Source organism: Gambusia affinis, linkage group LG23, assembly GCF_019740435.1.
Source record: "Gambusia affinis linkage group LG23, SWU_Gaff_1.0, whole genome shotgun sequence".
In the NCBI taxonomy this organism is placed as follows: Eukaryota; Metazoa; Chordata; class Actinopteri; order Cyprinodontiformes; family Poeciliidae; genus Gambusia; species Gambusia affinis.
The window spans coordinates 19,530,925-19,554,197 of NC_057890.1; the positions used below are offsets into that span (position 1 = coordinate 19,530,925).

Sequence of the window (23,273 nt, forward strand, 5' to 3'; positions counted from 1 at the left end):
GTGAGATGAAATATTTAGCTTTGTAACTGTGATATTCAGAAATATATAATTATTCTGTTTTTTTATTGCTTTGACAGGTTACATCAGTGTTTCCCAATTCCAGTCCTCGGCCCCCTGCCTGCATGTTTTAGATGTGCCTCTACACCAGAACAGCTGATTCAAATGATTGCATGACATCTTCTGCAGCCACCAAGTCCTGTTAATCACCCAAAGATTCAATCCAGGTGTGGCAGAAGGGAAACACCTAAAACATGCAGGCAGGGGGTCTGAGGACTGGAATTGGGAACCACTGGATTAAATAACCCAAATTGTTGCCGTCAGTTTTTTACTAACAGACTGTGCAGTCCCGGTCGGTGGACCAGCTCTGCAGCAACACGCTGAGCTACAGATCAGGCCCTGGATCAGATCTGCTCGGTTTTATTTCAGCTTTTCGGATCTAACCCCGACTGTTTCCCAGACTCACTCACAGGTACTAAACAGTAAACCCAGTTTATATGACGGTTCTCTTAAAGACAAAAGCACTCATTGACCCAAATAATTCAGCTGAACAAATTGCCAATTCTGGATCAGATAAAGTTCCCCAGGATGTTTGGGAAGTAATTTGGATCATTTTGGTGAAAATTTATAGCTTTAATTGTTCAGAAAAATTGTTAAAAATGTAATTGTTAGAATAAACCCAGTTCAATGTTCAATCAGCTTTCTTTGCTTTAATGAACGTTCGGTTCTAAACCGGTTCTTATCATTAATCCCCGTTACTTTGTGGTTCCGCTCAATACAGACATAAAGTGAAAGCAAAGCCAGAACTTGAGTGACGTTGGCTCCCCACCTTCGAATCAGACAAAATTGGTATCAAACATTTGTGCTACGTTTGTGCAGCAAAACGTTTCCTTTGTGCTGCTCACATCATTTTAAAGATATTAAGAAATGCTTGTAGAGGTCATGAAAGGTCAACCAGCACCCCTCCCCCCCTCACTTCAAATCAGGCAGAATTTGTGTCAATCAACTCGGCTGCCTCTGTGCAGCAACATTTATTGTTTATGCTGCTTTACTTTGGAGATATTAATGAAAGTTTAAAGGTCAACCAGCCCCCCTTTACAAACTCGAAATGGCCTTTAAACTTTTATTAATTTCTTCAAAGCCAAAGTAGCACAAACTAAAAGTTTAGCTCTACAAACGTAGCACAAACGTTTTACACCAACTTTGTCTGATTTGGTGCAACTGGCCGCTAGGTTCTGTTTTTCCAGAACTTTGTGTTCCACGCCAGATTTTGACCTGGTTCTGACTCTTTTAGAACCCTCTATCAAAACTTTGTATGTGGTTCCGAGTCCTCTGACCGATCCGAACCAGCCTCCTGTAACATTTGGTTCTGGGTGGCTGAAGGCAGGCCGGGCCAACAGCGCCCCCTGCCGGACTGGTTGTTCTCTGGGACTGAAGGTGTCTCTGGCGTCCAGCAGGGGGCGCCGACGTGCTGTCAGCCTGCCAAATGTTTATTCCTGCTTTTGATGATGATAAATGGGTTAATTCACAGATTCACGTGTTTCTGTTTCTTCTTCACTGTGATTGGTCCTCTCGGTGCCGCTCGGCTCACAGGTCCAATCGGTTCTGATCACAAGTTTCATTTAGTTTGTAGTCTGCCATGCTCTGAAACATTTTCTGGAAGATGAACCAGATTTGTTTTGCTCCTCTCCACTCCGCTGCTGGTTTCCCATGGCAACCGGCCTGTGCTGCGGTCGTCATGGCAACAAGCTGAGACCACAGCCAATCAGAGCAGGCGGTCGTCTCCTTTTATAGAGCCACAAAGAGGCTGCAGGTGCAGGCAGCCCAAGGTCAAAGGTCAGAGCTATCAATGTGAACAGCGCCCTCTATGGCAGCGGCTGCATCATGCTGTGGGCTGAACTGGATCTGAGCCTGTTCATGAAGTTCTGCCTCAGTCTGGAGAATTTCTCCAAGATCCAGCGGGAGGTCCATGCACTTCCTGCCAGTTACCATGGTAACTGCTGCTGCAGAACAGGTCAGGTTCCAGTTTCTAGATGAGGTCAACCAATCACAGCCCAGAAAAAAAATAAAGATGAGGTCACGCCTCTTCATCACCAGGAGTGATGCATCTGTCTTCATAAGTACATCTTTGATCCTGATGAAGATGAAGCTGATGAAGCTCTCCCTCTCCTGCTGGGCCCCTCTAACGCCTCATGTCCATGAACCGGCCAGGGTCTAAGGTTCGGAACAGCTCCCCCTGCTGGCCTGGATCCAGCATGATGGTCGGAGTTCCGGGTTCTTCGCTGTGATTGGTCCGTTTAGCTCACCTGGCCCAGTACCCTGACTTCATTCACTCAGGTAAGAAGTATCAATTTCTTCTGCTTGGGAACTGGTTCTGGTTCTGCTTGTGTCCTGTGCTCTACAGTTGGGCTCAGAACCAGAACCTCCATCTGGACCGGTCTGTTCTTGAGGTCCGGATCGTTGAAGATTGTGGAAGTAACAGATTATTTATCTTTGAATTCAGATTATTGCTGACTGAATCTTCGGACTTTCTAACAGAACCTTAGATGTTGTTTTACGTGTCAAAGAACTATGAACACGAACTCATTCAGTTCTAACTGGGAACCATTTCACATTTCAAATGTAATTTTAAAGGGACAGTGCTCAATAATAAACATAATTTAAGTTAACCTGAGCTAGCTAAAGGGAGCTAGTTTTCGATTATAGTCCATTTAGTAGATGTTCTCTAAAAATTAACAAAATTAAAATAGCACATCATTAACAGATACATTGTTAATGATGTGCTATTTCTCTAGAAATCATTTTTCCTAGAGAAAGAAAAGCAGAACCATTTCTGGGTCCTAATGGAGATGATCTTCAGGTGTTTTAAACTTGTTCCTTAAAGGTGTCTTCTTTTGTTACTTTTTTTTTCATGACTTTTATGAAATCTGATTAATAAATGAACTGAACATTTTCCTTATCCTGTATTCTTGTTTTTTCCCCTGTTTTCCCGCCCTGGGCCCCGGAAAGCGCTCGGCCCGCCCTGCTGCGCCTCCTCTTCATCGTCAGCTTCATCCTGAAGACGGACAGCCATGATGTCTGCCGCCTCCTCTTCCTCCTGCTGCTGAAAACCCCGGGATGAAGCTCCTCTTCCTCCCGCTGGTCCGGATTCTGTAGCGGATTCGGAACCCGCCGTATCGCTGGTTCGGTTCCGTATAGTAGCAGCAGATGTTCGGCTGGCGCTGCGACACGGTTTGTTTACGTGTGAAGAGGATGAAGATCCGGAGATCCAGGAGGAAGAACGATGACAGGAAGCTCCAGTGATGCCGAACATGTAAGATTCGGTTCGGTTCGGTTTTAATGGTTTGGGTTTAGAAACATGTGGGCTTGTGACGGTGGCGCCAGTATTTTTCCATGAGGTCCAGGTTGGACGTGAAGGCGGTGATGAAGATGGAGGCTGAGTTTAAGGAGGAAGGTCTGCTGGTTTCGTTCACGATGGATCCAGATTCTGGGTCTCAATCAGAACCGGATCTGAATATTAACTTGGCCAAACAAAATCATTTCTGTCCTGATCTCAATTTATGACTTGAATTTTCTTATTTTTAAAGAGTTTAAAACATATTTTGATGAGTCTGAATTTTTTATTTTTTTCATTTGGGAGAAAATCAATCACTTTTATTGATTTTGTTGTTTTGCTGCTGTGATCAGAACTCTGTCATTCTGAATCGATTCTGATTTGATTGGTTTTTGTGCATATTTCCTCCGGATCTCAGGCAGGTCCAGGATTTCTTTTAGCCAGAAAATCTTAACCACAATTTAATTCGGGAGCTTTAAGCCCAGCGGGAATCCGTCTAAAAAAGTGTTTCCTAACAAGAAGACGGTCCGGATCAGTGTTTGGACCTCCGCTCCGACCCGTTTGGCTCGCTCTAACAGGTTGCTAACGAGTAAATCCAGCCGTGTCAACAGGTCGGCGTCTGTAAACACAATTTTCTGTCATGAGTCCCTCCCAGTGCTAATGGGTTCCCCCAGAGGAGCCGGGGGTCCCTGCAGAGTCCTAACTGGTCCCAGTGAGGGACTGGAAATCAGGAGCAATGAAATCTGTGGCTGGGGGTTTATGAGGAGGAGGTGTTTCAGGTTGGTATCAACACTACTAACCAGAGACCTGATTAACTCAACCACCGACTGATAGAGGAACACATCCAGCTCCAGGCTGCTTATGGATCAATCTAGTAAAACCAACATGGCCGCTCATTTTCTTATCTTTCTAATGTATCCACCCAGTTAAAACCCCAACCTGTCAATGAACGCAACCAACCTACCCAAAAAAATAAAAAACCATCAACCAAACCATTCAGCAGTCACTAAGTCAACCTAACTAGCAGCTCCTCCCCAATCGACTCTTGGTCTGTTCACCGACCAACAGGGGGAAACCTTACTAACCCCGCAAATTACAACCCCGTCTTATTTACCAACTGAACTGGCCAAGGAACCAAACTACTAACTAGCATTACATTAAACTCTTTTGACCAACCAAGCAGCAGATGGCCACCAACAACCAACCAGTCAACCACTCTCTGATCTCATAATTGGATCAATATCTAGCATTACATGAAAATCTTTTGACCAATTAAACAATGAAAAGACTGGAAGGAAGTGGGCTTTTCCAGGGAGATGAAACTCACCCAACAACTTCCTCTTTTACCTAGCAACCAGTTACCCTTACCAACATCCAAACACTGGCCAGTCTGTTAACTTGTTTGGTTACTGACTGATCATCCAATCTAGAGCCAGTTTTACTGACCGTTCATGTTTAGGTTCTTGCCTACCTCAGCAGGTCCGGTACCTCCAATGGTACCAGACCTGCTTTATAAATAAATTCCAGAAGGTTGTTCTCTCAGCTCTGTCTGTCTAGTGACTGTCTGTTTCTGTCTCCACAGCTCATCTGTGACGCTGCGATACAGAAATGGTGTATGCTCAGTCCACAAACAGAGTTGGTGTGAATCCCTCCTTCTACTCCCCGTTCTTCAAGAATCAGATGTCATTTAACTTCTCCAAGAAAGAAAACTTCACTGTGCTGGCCGCCTTGCCCACCACTGCGCTCTACAGCCTCGAGGGCTCGACCCCCAGGCAGCCCAACGCCACCGCCGCCTCTGGCGACCTGTCTTCAGGGGAGGTCGCTATCCTGGGCCTGGTGTTCGGCTTCCTCTGGCTGGTCTCCATCCTGGGAAATGCCCTCGTTTGCCTGGTCATCCACAGGAGCCGGCGGACTCAGTCCACTACTAATTACTTTGTGGTGTCCATGGCGTGTGCAGACTTGCTCATGAGCCTGGGCTGGGCTCCGTTTGTCCTTCTGCAGGTGGCTGCAGGACAATGGCCTCTGAGCGCTGCTGCCTGCAAGGTTGTTCGTTACCTGCAGCACCTTTGCCCCGGCGTCCAGGTTTATGTCCTGCTGTCCATCTCTGTGGACCGCTTCTACACCATCGTCTATCCACTCAGCTTCAAGGTGTCCAGAGAAAAGGCCAAGAAGATGATTCTGGCCTCATGGTTATTTGATGCAGTCTTTATCGCCCCCTGTTTCTTCTTTTATGGTTCTGCAGACAGTCATTGCGACTTTTTCCTCCCCAGCAGTTGGGGCAGTATCACCTACGCTGCATTTCACCTTCTAGTTGGCTTTCTTGTCCCAGTTGGACTCATCATTTCCTTCTACCAGCGGGTGGTTCGCTACATCTGGAGGATCGGCGCTGACGGCCATATGGTGCGTCGCACCATGAACATCGTCCCGCGGACTAAAGTTAAGACCATCAAGATGTTCCTCATGCTGAACTCAGTTTTCTTCCTCACCTGGACGCCCTTCTACGTGGCCCAGCTGTGGCACCCTGAGGAGGCCGACACGCCCGGCAGACAGGAGCTGCTGTTCTTCACAACCATCGCTTGGGTCTGCTTCAGCTCCACGGCCTCCAAACCAACCCTGTACTCCGTCTACAATGCCAACTTCAGGCGCGGCATGCGGGAGACCTTCTGTATGTCATCCATGAAGTGCTACCGCAGCAACGCTTACACCATCACTGCCAGCTCCCGGATGGCCAAGAAGAACTACGTTGGGGTGGTGGAAATCCCGGTCCAAGCTAAGACCATCACCCAGGACTCGGTGTACGATGCATTTGACCGGGAGGCGAAGGAGAAGAAGGTAGCCTGGCCCACCAACACCAACCCGCCCAACACTTTCGTTTGAGCGACTGAGCCAACGCCACGGTTATAGGGCGCCATTTGTCAAGTTACACAGTAAAAAATTACCAACAATAATTTGGTTTATTTACTCTGACATAGAGGACAAAATGTGCGAGCTAAGCATTTAGATAGCAAGCTAAATATTTTGCTTGCTATCCAAATGCTTGCTGGTTAAATATTTAGGTTGTAACCGAATATTTAGCTAATAAAGTTATATTTAATTTTAAATAAATATTTGCTTTAGAGGTAAATATTTGCTTTAAATGTTCATTTTGCTAACTAAATATTGAGTTACAACCTAAATATTTAGTTAGCAAGCTAAACACCCAGATTTGTTCTCTAAATACTTCAATTGAAAGCTAAAGATTTAGCTTGTAAACTAAATATGTAATTAAAAATTGAAGTTGGAACCCTGGGATTTATAAATGCATGAATAACTTGAAGATATAACTTTGAAAAATAAACAGCCACATTGTTTTCATTGAAAGGCTAAATAAACCAAATGATTTGCGTTAATGTCTTCCTGTGTGACCAAACACTGAGACTCCCAGATTGTTTGTTGATTTAAAGGGCTTCTTTTCTTTTTTTTTTTTCTTGTCCCCTCCCGGGGGTCTTTTTGTGGCTCTAGTGTCCCTTATATGACAGTAGACTGACAGGAGAGGGGGAAGACATGCGGCAAATGTCGCTGGGTCCGGGAATCGAACACACGACGGCCGCGTCGAGGACTCGAGGCCTCCAAATGTCGGTTGCGCTGTCCCCTACGCAACCACAGCACGCCCTAAAGGGCTTCTTTCTGATTGGACCGCGCTCCTGGCAGCCATGTTTTCTACGTCACGTCTCATGTTTTCATGTTGCTTCGTGAGCGCATGAACATCAACAGCTACTTGTGTGATTTGTGAGCTAGAAGCTAACGTTAGTAAAAACTGACGTAGCACTGACGTCATGTGTTGCTTCAAGAGACGCTAGCAGATCCGTGAAGCTGGTTCTGATTACCTCACCAACTGGACCGAAGCCGAAGAGTTAACTGGATGTAGTGTGGTCGGTAGGTGGCGCTGTAGGCTGTCTTTAGCTGTTACCACTCAGAATCGGAACCAGAATCAGAGGGAATCCGGTTCTGGTAAATGATGTAAAAATGAAATAAAGGAAGCCGAGAATTTTCATCAGAATCACGATTCTGGTTTATTTGCTTTGACAAATTGAAGTTCTGTAAAAGCTACAAAGGTTCTTCAGAACTCACAAAGTGCTTCTGCTACAATAAAGAAAGTGCACAACATTCAGGAAGGATTACGACCAGAACCAGAACAGGAAAAATGGGATTCCTCGGGAAACGGGTTCTAGATCTGCTGATTTAGACAGAATCACCTGAAAACGAAGCAAAAAACGGATCCAAACTGGATTAGTCAGATCCAGAGCAGAAACGTTTAGCGAGACGATCAGACTTTAACATCTTTTTCTCAGGAGCTGAAAGCCAGCGGATCGTGTGACCTTGAAACAGCCAGGTAACCTCCGAGTGTCGCCTGAACAGGTGGGAGGCTGGAAGCGGGGAGAAGACAAGATGGCCGACTTCAGCAACGTGAGGAGAGATCAGAGCAGATGGAGCGGACTCCGGTATCCGGGTTTTATCCGGGCAGTCTCCGGGTCGTTTGGGGTCACAGAGTCTGTAGCTGACATGGTGGTCTAGCTCTGGACGGCGCCGGCGCTGCTGTTCCTGCTGTTCTTGGCCGCCTTGGTGCCGGCGCTGCTCTGAGGAATCTTCTGCTCGTCTCCGGTCAGTAGAGCTTTGATCTCCGACGGGATCTTGCCCTGATCCATGGCCGAGCACCACTGCTTGTACTGCAGGGAGAGAGGCAGGTGAGACCGAGCCGCACCAGAACCACAGCAACATGGTTCTGATAACGAACTGGTTCTGATTAATGAGTCCAATTCAAATGGCTGAATTCACTGGGAAACTTTGTTTTAGGTGATGGATGGACGGACCCAGGTTTAACCAGAACCAGCCAGAACCTAGTGTCTTGGTTCTGATCGGCCCAGTTTCAGTGAATAGAACCTGAACAGGAAGCGGAGCTCTTCCGGTTAAGAACCGGAAGTGTCCCGCAGCAGTTTACCATCTCCAGCTCCTCCCGCAGCGCGCAGATGGCCCTCTCCTTACTGGAAACCAGTTCCTCCAGGTACTGGTAGCGCAGCTTCTTCCGGGCCCGGCACTCCCTGGCGCTTTGCCGGCTCCGCTCCAGCTTGGCCTTCAAGTCGATCTTAGCTGGCTTCCGGCCGCGTTTCCCGGGCTTCTTCACTTTCCCAGCCACCATCTGGGGGGAGAAGTCGGAACCAGAGGACGGGTTCAGGAATGGGTCTGTAGTTCTGGAGTTAAATCCAGTATAAGATACAGAACCAGAACTTCAATGGCTTTCACCTTTAAATTTCTTATTTTGATTTTCAGAATAAAACCCTACTCATGTTACAGAACAGTACAGACTTTCCAGTCCAAAAGAACTCTATCTCAGAACCGCTGACACAGAGAAAACAAAACCTGCTCAGAGTTCAGAACCGACTCCAGGCCTCCAGAAGAACCAAACAGAATCAACCTGTTTCACCTGAACCGCACTGAGCATGCGCACATCCCTGATTACCTACTAATGGACCTGCAGAACCTTCCAGAACCAGCAACGCGGCATCAGAACCAAAGCCCAGCCTCTGTCCGTACCGAAGCGGGGGAACCACTAGCTATGTTCACATTACAGGAGATAGATTCTGTTCCAGCAGAACCGATCCGGAGACAGAATCCTGACCTATCAGAACCGAACCTTTGTACTCTAACCGGGTTCGGTGAGCTAATCCAGTTGATTTTGGACAAGCCCGGTTCGGTAGAGTGACTCATTACCTTGTTATCTTCCATTTCGATCCAAAGCCAAACAAAGACCCGGGACCGGAGTCCGAACCGAGCCCGAGGAGCAGAACAGCAGCCGGTTCGGTTGACCGAGCTCAGGAATTGCTTTTAGTGTTGAACCCAACTGATCCAGCTAAAGATGGAAGATGGTTCCGTTTGATCCAGATCAGGGAAGGTTTAGATTTGTTTACATCTTCGCTTCCTGTCGATCTTCTTCTCCTTCTCCTCCTCCTGTGGATCGCTCGCTGCAGCCTGCAGCGCACTGCCCCCTGCCGGACGCAGAGGACACAACACCAAACTAAGGTTAGAAAAGAACAGACTGATTCTGCACGGTTCTGTAACATATTCACATTTATGTTCATTTTATTCTCTGTTTCTTTAATTTGATAATTTTTTCTTTAAATAAATGTAAACTCTTGCTGTTCCCATGGAAACCGTTTGAAGACCTGAACTGGAAATGCCTGGAGGAATTCTGTATGTTAGAAATGAACGGGTGATAATCAGGTTAAATTCTGATTTTAGTTTTCCCAGAATCTAGTCAGAACCAGGGAGACGTTCTGACTGAAGGAGCTCCTCAGCTGACTCCTCTTAATGTGGAACAACAGTTCTCTGTGGTTTGGGTTTATATGAACCAGAACCGGGTCTGATGATCTGATCATCTCTTCCTCTGATCTTTATTTATTTTTTTCAACAATCTATGCATCAGATTTTCTCAGGGAGTTATCCATGCATGCTAATTGCTCCAGAATGAGAAGGTTTCCTATGTGCAGCGTTCCTTTGTCTCCCTCTGGAGCAGCATGAGACTCAGCTGACTTCCTGTTACACAACCAGAGAGGACATCAACAGTATCAACCTCAGCTGACCGGTTGATCCTGAACACCATCTAGACTCGGAAGGTTTCTTCAATCACCTGTCGGGTTCGCTCCTCCAGAGCTCAAGTGTCCTGAGGGAACGCAGCGCTGCTGCGTCAGCTCTGATTGGTTCTTAGATGTTTGTTTTATGGATGCAGAGAGAGAAGTAGGAAGTTCAAACCATCTTTTCCATCCATCATAATGGATCGTGTCCCCTACTCCAGCATCTTTCTAACCAGACGGACAGGCAGGTTTCAAAAGGAGTGGCAAAAGCAAAGGAGGTGGATTAGCAGAGCTACAAGGATTCAGTCACACCACACATCATACAACTGTACCTTTAAAAAAACTGAAAATAAATACATCTGTGTGAAAACAAGATGGGTTTAAATAAAATAAGAGTATTATGGTGCAATATAAAAGTATATTATGAGGTATTCCTTGTACAGTTGATGGAATATTTTAAATAAAAAAACTTTTTATATTCATGCATTAGATTGTTCTGTTTTAAATTGGTATGTTTTTGTAACTTTTAGTTGTGTTTGTATTATTGGACTATTAATTTAATTACTAATCTAAAATATTTTTAAAATTTAAATGTAATTTGCAGTTTTAAAAAAAAAACATAAATCTAATTTTATTGGACCATATTATTACTGCATTTCTTCACTTGACTGATTCTTCTTTTAATTTAATGTGTAGTTCAGTGTAAGATTATTTATTTATCCTAATACCTTACTGTTTATAATCATTATTTTTATGTTTGTTTTGGAGTGTTATGTTTATTATAATTACTTATTTATTACAGGTATCATTTTATTTTCCACATTTTCATAATATTTATTATAAATGTCGGGGCTGCACAGTGGTGCAGTTGGTAGAGCTGTCGCCTTGCAGCAAGAAGGTCCTGGGTTCGATTCCCGGCCCGGGGTCTTTCTCCATGGAGTTTGCATGTTCTCCCTGTGCATGGTGGGTTCTCTCCGGGTTCTCCGGCTTCCTCCCACAGTCCAAAAACATGACTGTCAGGTTAATTGGTCTCTCTAAATTCTCCCTAGGTGTGAGTGTGTGAATGGTTGTTTGTCTCTGTGTGTCTCTGTGTTGCCCTGCGACAGACTGGCGACCTGTCCAGGGTGACCCCGCCTCTCGCCCGGAATGTTAGCTGGGGATTGGCACCAGCAACCCTCCCGACCCCATTAGGGACAAAGGGTGTATAGACAATGGATGGATGGATGGATGGATTATAAATGTTAATTAGAAGAGAATTATTTTTGGGTGTTATTTACTTCCATAGACAATTTGCATATAAGCCTATTATAGTTCTGTTTTAAATTTGTATGTCTTATTTTCTATTTTAATTTAAATGTTGTTTGTATAATTAAGGGGATATTTGTTAATTCAAATACAAATTGTTTTACATATTCATTCCATTTAATTGGAAATAAATATTTATGTTCTATTATCTAATTTTATTTTTAGAACATACTTGTTTAGCCAAATTTTTAATATTTACTTTTCTATTTGATTTTCTTGTTGTTTTCAGTAAACTTATTGCTTTGATATTTTTGCAGTATTCTGTTTATTGTTACCATTAAATACTTATTTTATTTTATTTTTTGGCAGTTCTAGAGTTCCACAGTCCATGCTGAATGGGTTCTTAAAGCAACAGGACGGTGAAGCTGCTCTGCTGTATGTCGTAGCGTCAGTAATTGGGACGTTGGCCCTTTAAGAGTCCTCCGAGTTCTTCGGATTCTGCTCCGGATGACGACTTGCTGTTATTTTTACCACGGTGACCTCATCTCTTATGGCAGCAGTAGGACTTCGGTTCACTCAACCGCTTTCTGCTCGGTTTCTGCCGCCTCTTCTATTCCCTTTCTCGGCCTTTAATTTCCGCTACATTTCCGCGGGCTTCCCCCGAAACATCAGGCGGGACGGCGAAGCTGTTAGTCGGACTGTAACGAAGACTTTTCAGGCGGTGAGTTCACCGAAATTTCTCGTTGAGGTCCGAAGCTTCGGCGGCGGTTGGAGTTCCGTTACCGTGGCCTAAAGTTCGGGTCCTGGTTCCGATGGTCAGTCGGTGTTAAACCGCCAGATAGACCAGGGAAATGTCAGAGATGATCGGGGTCAATAGTTCAGAACCCAAAAGTTCTGGAAAAGTCGGTCCGAATCCATCAGGTCCACCTTAAAGCTTTATTTCTGTACTCAATAACCACCCTAAAGTAATCAGTGCTCACGAAGTTTATTTTAAATATAACAAATATAATCCAGATTTAGTTGGAGCCTGGAGTTAAACCGCAGGTCCACCTTAAAACCATCAGGTAAGCTAAAACTACATAAATAAACCCCAAGTCCACCTTAAAGCGGTTCTATTATCGGCCGGCTCAGACAGAAACACCAGGTCCACTTCAGCCCAGATGGGGTTCTGGTTGAGGTTCGGGTGCTGTTCAAGAAACGTTTACAGCTTTCACTTTCTCTAAATTGGCTTTAATATGAGCGCCACTTCCGGTTTTACGTCGTCTGGTAACAAAGCTAAAAGATTTGGTTCATTTAATGTTCATTCACATTAGAGCCGATTCTATCTGCCGATTATAGATCTTTGATTTCAGGAACCAATGGAGCCAGACGCTGTATCTGTTATTGTTATACATAAGTTATTACAGAATCGGGTTTACTGTGAGGTTTGGACCTGAACAGGGTCAGATGTCAGCCTGTGGTTCTGATTCTAAAGCGTTTAGCTCTTATTTGGGTTCAGTTTAGCTCTGTAGATTTTGAGGCTCAGAAAATTTAGTGAAAGGAAGAAATGTTTTAATTATTACCCATCTAAGCCTTTCCTAAAACTGAGCGGCTTTCTGTAAATGTCCCAGTGGTCCGGTTCTGGATCCAGATGATTACTTTATCAGAAAGTTTTCGTCCCTCCTTCATGGAACCAGATGTTTATTAGTAAATCACGTTGCAGCAACACGGCACAGCAAAGTGTTTTACACCATAAACAACATAAAATCATCACACAGTCAGTAATTCCAGGAGAAACGACATTTGATCTCATCTAAACATTGAAGGTGTTTCTGCGTCTTGGATTCATTAAAATAAGTTTTTGACTGCAGTGTATTTTTATAAATAAAGATTAAATATGGAAATAAAATCAGTAAACATCAAATGTGTTGATCATAACTCAGATCAACTCCAACCAGCTGGTTTTAGTCTAGATTAAAGGAACTCGGGCGTTCCGGCTGTTTTTCAGTTTTCTGGAAGTTTGTTCCAGATCTGTGGAGCATAGACGCTGAATGCTGCTTCTCCTCCTTTGGTTCTGGTTCTGGATGCAGAGCAGAACCAGAACCAGATGATTAGAAACTGATCAAAGTATTTAAATTCTATTCTGTGAGCTGAGTCGGGCCGGATCGGGTCGGACTTGCTGTGGTTCTGATGGTTTGGATGTTTCTGTTTCAGGAATTGTTGTCATGATGAAGATGATGATGATGATGATGCCCTGCCCCCAGATGTGACATCATCTGCCTTCATTTTCCTTACCTGCTCCTCCTCATCAGGACCTCTAACCCGTCCAGAACCATGAAGTTCTTCTGAGCCTCTCTTGTTCTGAAACCCGACTGGACCGCTACCGAGGAGGAAGAGCCGGACCAGAGCGGACCGGAGCGGAGCGCGATGCCCAGGCCCAGCGCGGTGCGGCCTATTGGGCCGGAGGCCCTGGTGGTTCTGCTGGAGGGCGGATTGGACCGGGTGGTTCTGATCGACAGCCGGCCCTTCGTGGATTACAACACGTCTCACATCCTGGAGGCGCTGAACGTCAACGGCTCCAAGCTGATGAAGAGGAGGCTGCAGCAGGACAAGGTGCAGATCACCGAGCTGCTGCAGCACTGCGCCCGCAACCAGGTGGGGGGGGGGGCAACCAGGTGGGCGGGGGGGGGGGGACCAGCTAATCGATCAGTCGTAGTTTCAGAATTAACCCCTGACAGGAAGTGACCCGGACGCCGTTGTTTCTGTCCAGTTGGATCTGCAGGGCAACCAGGAAGTGGTCGTCTACGACCAGAACTCTTCGGACCCGGCTGCACTCGGCGCTGACTCGTTCCTCAGCGTTCTGCTGGTGAAGCTGGAGAGGAGCTTCCCCTCAGTCCACCTGCTGTCAGGTCAGTTCCTCCTGCTGCTCATGACCTCCAGTTGACCTCTAGATAACCTCCGGATGACCTGTCTGGTGAGCCAAGCAGAACCAGTAACAGAACCGGTGAGCTGTACCGGACCTTCAGCAGACCCGGTACAGCTCACTGGTCTCTGACCACCAGGGTACTTATGTAACGATGATGTCATCGTCCTCTGACTCCGCCCCCAAACTGCCTCCAGCCTGTGGGGTTTCCCTGACTGACAGCCAGCCTGTTGAATGTGACAGGCAGCCAATCAGAAAGCAGCATGGAGGGGAATCCCAAACTGGAGATGATATGTGGAAACAGCTTGAATGTTTATTCTGCAGTTTGTACCAGGAATATCAACAGAAATGACAATGAGAGGAACTGGAGAGAAACTGGTACCACAGTTGATAAACCCAGTAACTTTTCAGCTATCCATCATTAACCTGATATAATATAGTTAGAACAAAAAGGCTTCACACTCCCTCTGTTAGAACGAGTCCACAAACTGTCACTACTGCTTCTACATCGTCAGACATGTTTGTCACTCTAAATTCACACACCGTATGTTGGAGGTTTTACTGGATTTTCTTGTGGAATCGGTTCTGGTGAACCGACTGAATAGTTCTGTCACGATAGCAAATTGCTGAGCGATTAATTGTCTCAAAAACTACTGCGATAGACAATAATATTGTTTGAAGACCTTTGTACACTGATTTAATGGAAATGACATAATAATTCATGTGATTTCCTGCCAAAGATAAATACACTTTATTTTCAAAAGAACATTTAACACTGGAACTGATAAAATAAACAAAACAACCAAAAACAAAAATAAAATGGATTCTCAGTCTCCATTAACAAAAATGAATAAAAACACCAAAGTGTAAATAAATACTGGATTCAACCAAAAGAGTTCAGATTATGAAGTCTGTAAACCATATTGTCCTTCAGTAATCATTAGATTTAAATAGAGAAGATGGAACATCGACTACCTGATGCAATAGTTCACACTACACGTTAGTTCACTCCTACATTTTCCCCTTAAGACAATCTGAGAACGTTGATGTTCTCAGATTGTCTCTTGTGGTTTCATAACCGATCATCCTGTAGTGTGTGGTGTGTTACGGTAGATCGTTGTGGCGCTCCGATCTAAATCAGGGGTTTTCCCCACTGGGAGCTTAACGCAGCCTGTTGAATGTGACAGGTAGCCAATCAGAAAGCCGGATTCTCCTCCTGCTTTCTGAGGGGAAATTACAGAGGGGAATCCCAAACAGCTGACACGGAGCAACCCGAAGTCCAGCGGACATTGGAGATGATATGTGGAAACAACATTAATGTTTATAAAACATTTGGTGTAAAGAATATAGAAATGATGAGGGGAGGAGTTGGAGCCAAATTGGTACCAGTTGATGAACCCAGTAACTTTTCAGCTGTTCTTCGTTAACGTGACATAAAAAGGTTCTAATGATTTTCATTCAGTCAGGACGTTACGCTGACACTAGAGACACATGCACTGCAGGTAGATTGTAGTAAAGCATTGATTAATGCCTGGTTTTAAAATGACTTCACTGGACTTGGAGCCATTATTTTGTTCCCATTGTTGGACACCAAACGGCCCGATGGAACCCGATGGAACCCGATGGAACCCGATGGAACCAGATGGAACCCGATGGAACCCGATGGAACCGTTCTACCTAGGATTTCTGTCGGCTAATGTTTGATCTCTCAGGTTTAGAAAATGGGCCGACAATCGGCCGACAGCTCTAAGATGGTGTAGTGTGAACTGGACATTACACTGAGGAAATGAGGAAGGGAGGGTCAGTGGAGAGCAGCGGAGTTGAACCTTTTTTCATTCAGTGTCATCAACAGAAAGAGAAAAAGGCTGGAAGAGACGATAATTAAAATGACGTCGATAGTTTTAATTTATCGTACATTAATTGATTTATTGTTTATTGTGAGAGGCCTATGACCAGAACCTGTTGGACTTTTATGGCTCTGTGGTCACAGAGGTTTGGAGAATCGGCCCACAATCCTTAAATCCTGTGAACCAGACCTAAAACTCTCAGCTCTACTCCTCTCTGACTCTGGTCGCTATGGTAACGTCTACACATCCCTTCAAAATAAGATACAGATGCTCCACAAAAACAAACATTTGACCTCAGGATAAGGACTAATGGAGAACTGATCTTGTTTCTCTGCAACCAGACGGTCCATCTGGGAGAGATGAGAGACACCAGAAGTGTTGCTGATGCTCAGGGTTCTTGGTCTCTAGTGGAGAAACAGTTTGAAGCTTCATGGCCTCATTAACATCCGGTCACCATATCATGCAGAGCTTGGACTGTGGGAATCACCTACTGGATAAATCCATCCTCCTGTCTCTTCTCTGGGCCTTTTCCCTTCATAAAGAAACTTTACAAAGAATCTGATCTGGTTCTGACCCATTTTGCTGCTTGTGGCTCAATGTTGGCGCCAAGACAGAACCCAGAGAGTCTGGATCTTCAAAATAAAAGACCCTCCAGACTCAAACATTTAATTATTTCTTGCGCACCCCGGTACCAATTGGTCCACGGACTGGTACCGGTCCTCGGCCCGGGGCTTGGGGATGACTGGTTTAGATGTTAGAGACGCAGTTAATCAGCGCGGGGCGCAGCGCTGCTCACTGCCTGCAGCTGCAGGCCAGGCAGAAGCAGAGCTGGTGGCCTTTAGCTACATGATAATGTCCTAGTAAAAGTTCTGCAGCTGAGAAACTGAAAAATGTCACAAATCAAAACTGCATAAAGTTCTGATTCCTTTATGGTGGATGATGTCATGAAGCATCAGTAAGCTAGTTTCAGACTTTCAGACTTTCTCATCTTGTGGTTCTGGTGTCAGGCGGGTTCTATGAGTTCTCACAGCTGTTTCCGGGCCTGTGCGAGGGGAAGTCGGTTCTGGTTCCGTCCTGCCCGTCCCAGCCCGGCCCGGCCGTCTCCAACCTGGGCCCAACCCGGATCCTGCCGCACTTGTACTTGGGCTGCCAGAGGGACGTCCTGAACAAGGTGAGGAGCTGTCCAGCAGCCGGATGCCTTGGTTCTGACCCAGCACTGACCCGGTTCTGTTGCAGGAGCTGATGCAGCAGAACGACATCGCCTTCGTCCTGAACGCCAGCAACACCTGCCCCAAACCGGACTTCGTCCCAGAATCCCACTTCCTGCGGGTTCCCGTCAACGACTCCTTCTGCGAGAAGATTCTGCCCTGGCTGGACCGGTCCCTGGACTTCATAGGTGTGTGTCCACCCTCTGTGGGCTCTCTGGTCCTGGTTCTGGTTCTGCTCAGCCCACTCTGTGTGTTTCAGAGAAGGCCAAGGCATCGGACAGCCGGGTTCTGGTCCACTGCCTGGCAGGAATCTCCCGCTCTGCCACCATCGCCATCGCCTACATCATGAAGCGGATGGACATGTCTCTGGACGAGGCGTACCGGTCAGAACCAGAACCGTCACCAGCACTGTGTTACCATGGCCACCGCCCTCTGACCCCTCCCTCTCTCCATCAGGTTTGTGAAAGAGAAGCGGCCGACCATCTCGCCCAACTTCAACTTCCTGGGTCAGCTGCTGGACTTCGAGAAGAACATCAAGAGTCCGGACGGTTCCAAGAGCCAACCCGACCCACCCGGCGCCGGGCTTTTGGCTGGCCAGCAGGGGGCGGAGTCTCCGTCTGAGCCCCAGACCCCGCCCTGTGACTTGGCCGAGCAGCTGGCCGAGGCTCTGGGCGGCGCCCAGCTGGGGGACGGGTCTGAGGACAGCGCCCGCCTCAAGCGCTCCTTCTCCTTGGACATCAAGGCATTCGGAGAGCCGGGCACGAGCCCCGCCCACCGCGCCTTTGGGCTGCATGCCGGGCCTGGTACCAGCCCCGCCCACCGCGCCTTAGGGTCGCACGGCGGCCCAGGCGATGACTTCTACAAGACGGCGCCGAGCAGCAAGGCGTGCCAGTTCTCCCCGGTGGAGGAAGTGTCGGAGCAGTCGACCCCGGAGCCGAGCCCGGACCAGGAGGAGGCGGCCGGGCCGGAGCGGGCCAGCGGGCCGGACCGGGCGGCCTCACCTGGCTCCGGTCCGGCCCCCGAAGCCCCGACCGGCCCGCAGCACCTGCAGCGCTCTGGCAGCATGGAGGAGAGCAACACCTGCTTCCTGCTGGGCCTGTCCTGCAGCCAGCAGCAGCTGGCCCGACCCGGCTCTGGGTCCGGTTCTGGTTCCGGTTCGGCTCTGAAGGGCTGGCACTCTGACATTCTGCTGGGGCCCGTGGCGGTCTCCGCCTCCTCACTGACGGCCGGCTGGTACCTGTCCTCTGAAACTACGCGGTTCTACTCGTCCGGATCCGTTCTGAGCGGTGCTGGATTCGGCCCGCTGGGCTGCGGCACCGGCCTGGAGGCGGTCCGACGCCGGCAAAGGGCCGGCGACCGCGGCGACTCACGGCGCAGCTGGCACGAGGAGAGCAGCTTTGAGAAGCAGCTGAAGAGGCGCAGCTGCCAGCTGGACGGGTCCAGAGAGGACATGAGGCCGGTTCCGACCCGGCCAGGCTTCTCCGGCAGCATGGAGGTCATCCAGGTGTCCTGAGCTCCAGCGGCGCTGTGACATCACAGACAGGGCTAGGCCCACTTTAGGACAGGCATCTGGGAGCCAGCAGAACCCGGCCAAACCCGGCGGAGCCTAGACTCACCAGGCTCATGGAGAATCACCAGAACCGAATCAGAATCACAGAGCGGTTCTGATCCAGAGGTTCTGATCTGGACTGATCCAAACAGAACCAAACCCACTGATTCTGATAGAAGTCCTGTGATTAGTTGGTAGCAGCTGGTTCTGGTGCAGAGCCGGGTTGGACTTGCTTCTGGATCAGAACCAGAACTGGGTCCGAGTAGATGATCAATGAAAGTTTGTACTTCACCTGGGCGGTTCTGTGTTCTGACCCGGATCATCATTCTGCACAACTGTGATCTCAGGCTGAGACGCTCCAACATTTGGACCTGAGCTTGGTTCTGGAGACACAGTGAGATGTTAGAATGCCTCTGATTGGTTGATTGGTTCTGATTGGTTGATTGGTTCTGGTTGGTTGGTTGGTTCTGATTGGTTGATTGGTTCTGATTGGTTGATTGGTTCTAATTGGTTGATTGGTTCTAATTGGTTGGTTGGTTCTGATTGGTTGGTTCTGATTGGTTGGTTCTGATTGGTTGATTGGTTCTGATTGGTTGGTTGGTTCTGATTGGTTGATTGGTTCTGATTGGTTGATTGGTTCTGATTGGTTGATTGGTTCTGATTGGTTGATTGGTTCTGATTGGTTGATTGGTCATCAGGATGTTGTTGACCTGGAGGTATGAACAGGTGTTGTATTCTATAAGAGGCTCAGAAGTTCTTGGAGGTTCTGGTTGGTCAGACTGGGTCCGTCTCCAGGTGAACCCTCAGGTGTCTGAGGGTCAACAGGTCATCTGACCTCCCTCTGCTCACAGGTAATATTGCACTATGTTTGAATGGTGAAATAAATAGACTCACCTGAAGTCACGTGACCTCAGGTGAGTCTCCAGGACAGGACTGGTGTGTGTGTTTCTGTGGGTACGGGAAGATGGGTGGGACATTTAGACCAATAAAAACTTTATGAAAACTTCCTGACCCAGTGTGTGGTTCTGGTTCCGCTCAGGCTTTAGAACCACTGTCTCTAGCAAACTTGACGGTCTAAAGGTTACTTTTCCAGGTTAGTCCACACACAGCTGCATATCTGGGAAAACTGAGACATTTTTATTAGATTTGGCCTTAAATCCAGTTGAATATCGCTAAAAATGATTTATACAACTCCGACCAAAGTGGAGATGTGAGAAAACTCTGTATTTGTGTTTGTTTATAGGAAGATTCAGGTTCCCTTTATAGTCTGAGACAAAAAAAATGCGCTAACCCTTGTCTTGAGTTTTACTAATACGCTGTTTAAAAGCAGTTTCATTTATAAATAAACCTGTTTAAAAACCAAAAGTAAAAAAACAAACCTGGCGCCATGTTTAATTCATAACAGGAAGTGCAGATTGTCTCAAAGCAATCTGATTGGCTGGCAGATTTTAGCTTGCAGCTTCACTGGCTGCTTTGGATGTGAGGAGTTTAAAACTACGATGAGACGGATTTGCTCGGATACAGTTGGATGAAAACTTTCAGAAATCAATCCCGTGTGTATGATATTATTTTCATCGATGTGGAAGAGATATTGGTGTTTGTAAAGTCTCAGCTACGTGTGAAAAAGCCCTGAATACAGTAGGGTGAGTTAACCCCTGCATGACGAGCATATTTAGCAGCTAGCATAGCACCGCTAGCATAACTGTCACGCCAAGACTGCAGCCTTTCTGAGGAACATTTTTTAAGACCGTGAGCTATTTTTGGGATCAGTCCGATTAGTCCATCCGGTTCTACAGACGTTGCAGGTCTTCATCCCCAGAAGAAGAAGAAGCAGTCCCAGAGCATGGTGAATACTGCTACAGTCCTAATGGTTTCGTGGTTACGAAGCTGAAGTTGCTCCCGATTCGGGAAATGGCTAAAGGGCGATTCCACCTAATTATTACTACCTTCCACATCTTTAATCAACGCTAGTTAAACAACGACAACACCTAGATACTTCAAACCTGGACTGGATTATTCTGTTCTAATAGGAGAATATTTAAAACCATGTTTGGGATTTGTGAAACCATTATTTGATTTGTGAAACTTCAGTAAAGTTCAGATTACTATTCACACTTGTTCCAAGCAGTTTGTTTAAAATTCAATTCTAATTCAAAACCACTTTATTAATCCCAAAGGGAAAATAAATGTTGGTGTAACTCATTGATTCTTCAAAGAATTATTATATGGTGATGGCTGTCGGAAGGAAAGACCTTCTGCAGCCGTCTGTTAAGTGAAGCTTCACAAATCCAATAAAGGTTTCACAAATCCCAAACGGGGTTTTAAATATTCTGCTATCAGAGCAGAATAATCCAGTCCAGTTTTGAAGGGTTTAGGTGTTGTAGTTTTTTTAACTAGAGTTGATTAAAGATGCGGAAGGTAGTAATAATTAGGTGGAATCGCCCGTTAGCCATTTCCCAAATTGGAACCAACTTCATCTTTGTTCTGTGGTTTATCAATTGAAATAATTTTGGTCTAATAAACCAAGCAATGATGATGATCTTTGTTTCAGATCAGCCGTGAAATGATTCCTGCACTATCTGAACTCTGGTTCATCTAATAAAAAACGATCAATAACTGATCAGATGGAATTCATCAATAATGATTTGCGACCGCAGGAGCGCATTTTTTTCTTTTTCTTTTGCAGGGCTTTAGTTGTCCGGCAGAGGGCGGTAGAGAATCACTGAGCTGCAACTGGAAGATGATTTCTGTCTCAGATGAAGATGCTGCAGATTTTTAATTATTTTTCATCTGATTTAGTCTGAGATTATTGCAACGTTTGAGCTTTTAACCGAAAATTATTCAAAGGTTTCACTTTGAGACGGAATATTTGAAACTTAGCTATGAGAAAACGTTCACATTGGAGCACCATAATTAGGATTTTTATAGATTCAGTTCTATTTATGGAAAAATATAACTGGCCAGAACCTCTTGTCCAAACTGGGGTTCTGGTTCTGGAGAGTTTTAAAACAAGTTGTTGGAATATTGATTTTTAAAATTATTTTATAGTAAAATAAATGAATTTTATTCATTGGTTTGTATCAGAACCACCCGCTCTGCTCACATTATGAGCAGAAAATCAGATTAAAGCTTAACACTTTCCATATTTATTCTAAGCTGTAGAAAACGTTTTATTTTTCTTCTGGACAATAAATGATGATTTACCGGCATCATGTTACTGAAGCTTAGATTATTTTTACATTTTTTTATATTTTAAAATTTTACATTTTTTTTTTTGTTAAAGGAAAACTTTATGACTGCAGAAAGCCATAAAGTTTAAAATATTAATATTTTAAGTATTTATTTAAAAGCTGCAGGTTTTTTTTTTTTTTTTTTTTTGTAAAGCTGCGGTTTTATTTTGAAAGTCCGGAGGGGCGTGGCCAGGGCACCGCGCTGCCTGTCAGTCAGCGCGCAGGGACAGTTTGACCCTCGCTGCTCCGCAGAAAGCTGCTGTAAGCCGAACCGGACCGGAGCCCAACAGTTTCCACTGAGCCGCCGCTGTCGGAACCAGAACCGACCCGAACCGGTGAACTCAGCCATGCGGTTCTGACCCGGTCCGGACCGGTGGATGAGTCCAAAGCTGCAGGTAAGCTCGCTTTAATTCTCCGAGAGCCGCTTCAGCTCCTCCCAAAAACAAACACACAAGTGGACCGGGAGGTTCAGGACGGACATGGAGGGACGTCAGAACACCAGCAGAACCTCCAGCTGGTACTGGATCATAATATTTAAAGACAGAACCTGAATGGATAAGAACCAACTAAGTGGAACCACTGAAAGCTTCTGGTTCTGGTTCTGTGACCTGAGCAGATTTGAGGTCAGCTGACCTGCTAATCAAGAGCAGCTGATCCAATCAGGAACCAGAGTGGTTCCGTTTGGACTCACCCTGGTTCTGAACATGAGTTCTTGGTGGTTCTGGTTCTGTTGACTGTCTACATGTAAAACTGATTGATCTGAAGTGAAGGCGGTCCATTTCGTATCAGAACCACTCACAGGTTCAGTTCCACTGGTTCTGATTGGACTGGGTTCTGCAGTCAGGTTCTGTTGGAGGAAGCATGGGGTGACAGTGGGCGGTACTTAAGGACCAGGAGTTCTGGTTCTGGTCCAGATGTTTGTTTCTAGATGTTCTGACTGGAATCGGTTCAGTCAGTATCCTATAAGAACCAGAACCCGTTTCTATGTTCTGTTCGGGTTCTGGAGTTCTGACCTGCCTGGTTCTGGTTGTGGTCGGTTTGGGGGCGGGGCTTGTTGAGTCACCCTGACCAATCGGCTCGTCGTCCTGTAACTGTTACCAGGCGTTTCCCAGGAGACGCCTTGTTTGTGCAGTTGCCGGGGCAACGGTGTGATGTAACTGTACCTGCCAGGTGTGCTGCAGCAGTGCCGAGAGATCAGGAGTCGAGTTGCAGAGGAAGCTCGCCTTTACCTGCTGCTCTCGGACCGGATCGCTGTGAGGACGGGCCGGGTCTGCCCAGAACCAACATGGCCGCCCAAGGCCCAGTCTTCATTATTATTATTTACAATAAGAGAATAATTTAGTGCTGGGAGTC

General features: G+C 46.3%; 4 protein-coding genes across 18 annotated transcripts in view; 3 read left to right on the forward strand and 1 right to left on the reverse strand.

The window, feature by feature from the left end:
• Window positions 1-171: 171 nt before the first annotated feature.
• gpr19 (G protein-coupled receptor 19) lies at window positions 172-6,720 on the forward strand. Of its 2 annotated transcripts, none has more exons than XM_044109012.1 (3): window positions 172-2,334; window positions 3,007-3,310; window positions 4,914-6,720. In XM_044109012.1, the coding sequence occupies exon 3, from the start codon at window positions 4,940-4,942 to the stop codon at window positions 6,206-6,208; it is 1,269 nt and encodes a 422-aa protein (XP_043964947.1). In that variant the 5' UTR covers window positions 172-2,334; window positions 3,007-3,310; window positions 4,914-4,939; the 3' UTR covers window positions 6,209-6,720. The 2 variants fall into 2 exon arrangements, with proteins under 2 accessions (XP_043964947.1, XP_043964948.1); XM_044109013.1 differs by lacking the exon at window positions 172-2,334 and adding an exon at window positions 2,364-2,472.
• A 638-nt stretch (window positions 6,721-7,358) lies between these two features.
• On the reverse strand, window positions 7,359-9,367 carry crebl2 (cAMP responsive element binding protein-like 2). Of its 3 annotated transcripts, none has more exons than XM_044109014.1 (3): window positions 9,080-9,367; window positions 8,310-8,507; window positions 7,359-8,037 (listed from the first exon to the last, which is right to left on the reverse strand). In XM_044109014.1, the coding sequence occupies exons 1-3, from the start codon at window positions 9,092-9,094 to the stop codon at window positions 7,882-7,884; spliced, it is 369 nt and encodes a 122-aa protein (XP_043964949.1). In that variant the 5' UTR covers window positions 9,095-9,367; the 3' UTR covers window positions 7,359-7,881. The 3 variants fall into 3 exon arrangements, with proteins under 3 accessions (XP_043964949.1, XP_043964950.1, XP_043964951.1); XM_044109015.1 differs by lacking the exon at window positions 9,080-9,367 and adding an exon at window positions 8,729-9,029; XM_044109016.1 differs by lacking the exon at window positions 9,080-9,367 and adding an exon at window positions 8,612-9,028.
• Window positions 9,368-11,630: 2,263 nt separating this feature from the next.
• dusp16 (dual specificity phosphatase 16) lies at window positions 11,631-19,623 on the forward strand. 2 transcript variants are annotated; one of them, XM_044109009.1, is made up of 7 exons: window positions 11,631-11,905; window positions 13,378-13,818; window positions 13,934-14,072; window positions 16,941-17,104; window positions 17,170-17,329; window positions 17,401-17,524; window positions 17,598-19,623. In XM_044109009.1, exons 2-7 carry the CDS (start codon window positions 13,591-13,593, stop codon window positions 18,652-18,654), a joined length of 1,872 nt encoding a protein of 623 aa, XP_043964944.1. In that variant the 5' UTR covers window positions 11,631-11,905; window positions 13,378-13,590; the 3' UTR covers window positions 18,655-19,623. The 2 variants fall into 2 exon arrangements, with proteins under 2 accessions (XP_043964944.1, XP_043964946.1); XM_044109011.1 differs by having other exon boundaries at window positions 13,476-13,818.
• Window positions 19,624-20,143: 520 nt separating this feature from the next.
• Window positions 20,144-23,273, forward strand: part of eps8a (epidermal growth factor receptor pathway substrate 8a) — a 29,757-nt gene continuing 26,627 nt past the window's right edge. For 3 of the 11 annotated variants that reach the window (XM_044108994.1, XM_044108996.1, XM_044108997.1), the window contains exon 1: window positions 22,088-22,315. The gene's annotated coding sequence lies outside the window, so the exon portion shown is untranslated. Of the gene's footprint in view, window positions 20,537-22,085; window positions 22,316-23,273 lie in introns of those variants that run through there. The other 8 variants (XM_044108999.1, XM_044109001.1, XM_044109002.1 and 5 more) reach the window with 7 other exon arrangements.

Coding starts and splice junctions, on each gene's coding strand:
- gpr19 (XM_044109012.1), top strand. CDS start 4,940: ATGGTGTATGCTCAGTCCACAAACAGAGTTGGTGTGAATCCCTCCTTC.
- crebl2 (XM_044109014.1), bottom strand. Junction 8,038..8,309: donor TGCGGGAGGAGCTGGAGATG/GTAAACTGCTGC, acceptor CTCTCCCTGCAG/TACAAGCAGTGGTGCTCGGC.
- dusp16 (XM_044109009.1), top strand. CDS start 13,591: ATGCCCAGGCCCAGCGCGGTGCGGCCTATTGGGCCGGAGGCCCTGGTG. Junction 13,819..13,933: donor AGCACTGCGCCCGCAACCAG/GTGGGGGGGGGG, acceptor GTTTCTGTCCAG/TTGGATCTGCAGGGCAACCA. Junction 17,525..17,597: donor TCTCTGGACGAGGCGTACCG/GTCAGAACCAGA, acceptor TCTCTCCATCAG/GTTTGTGAAAGAGAAGCGGC.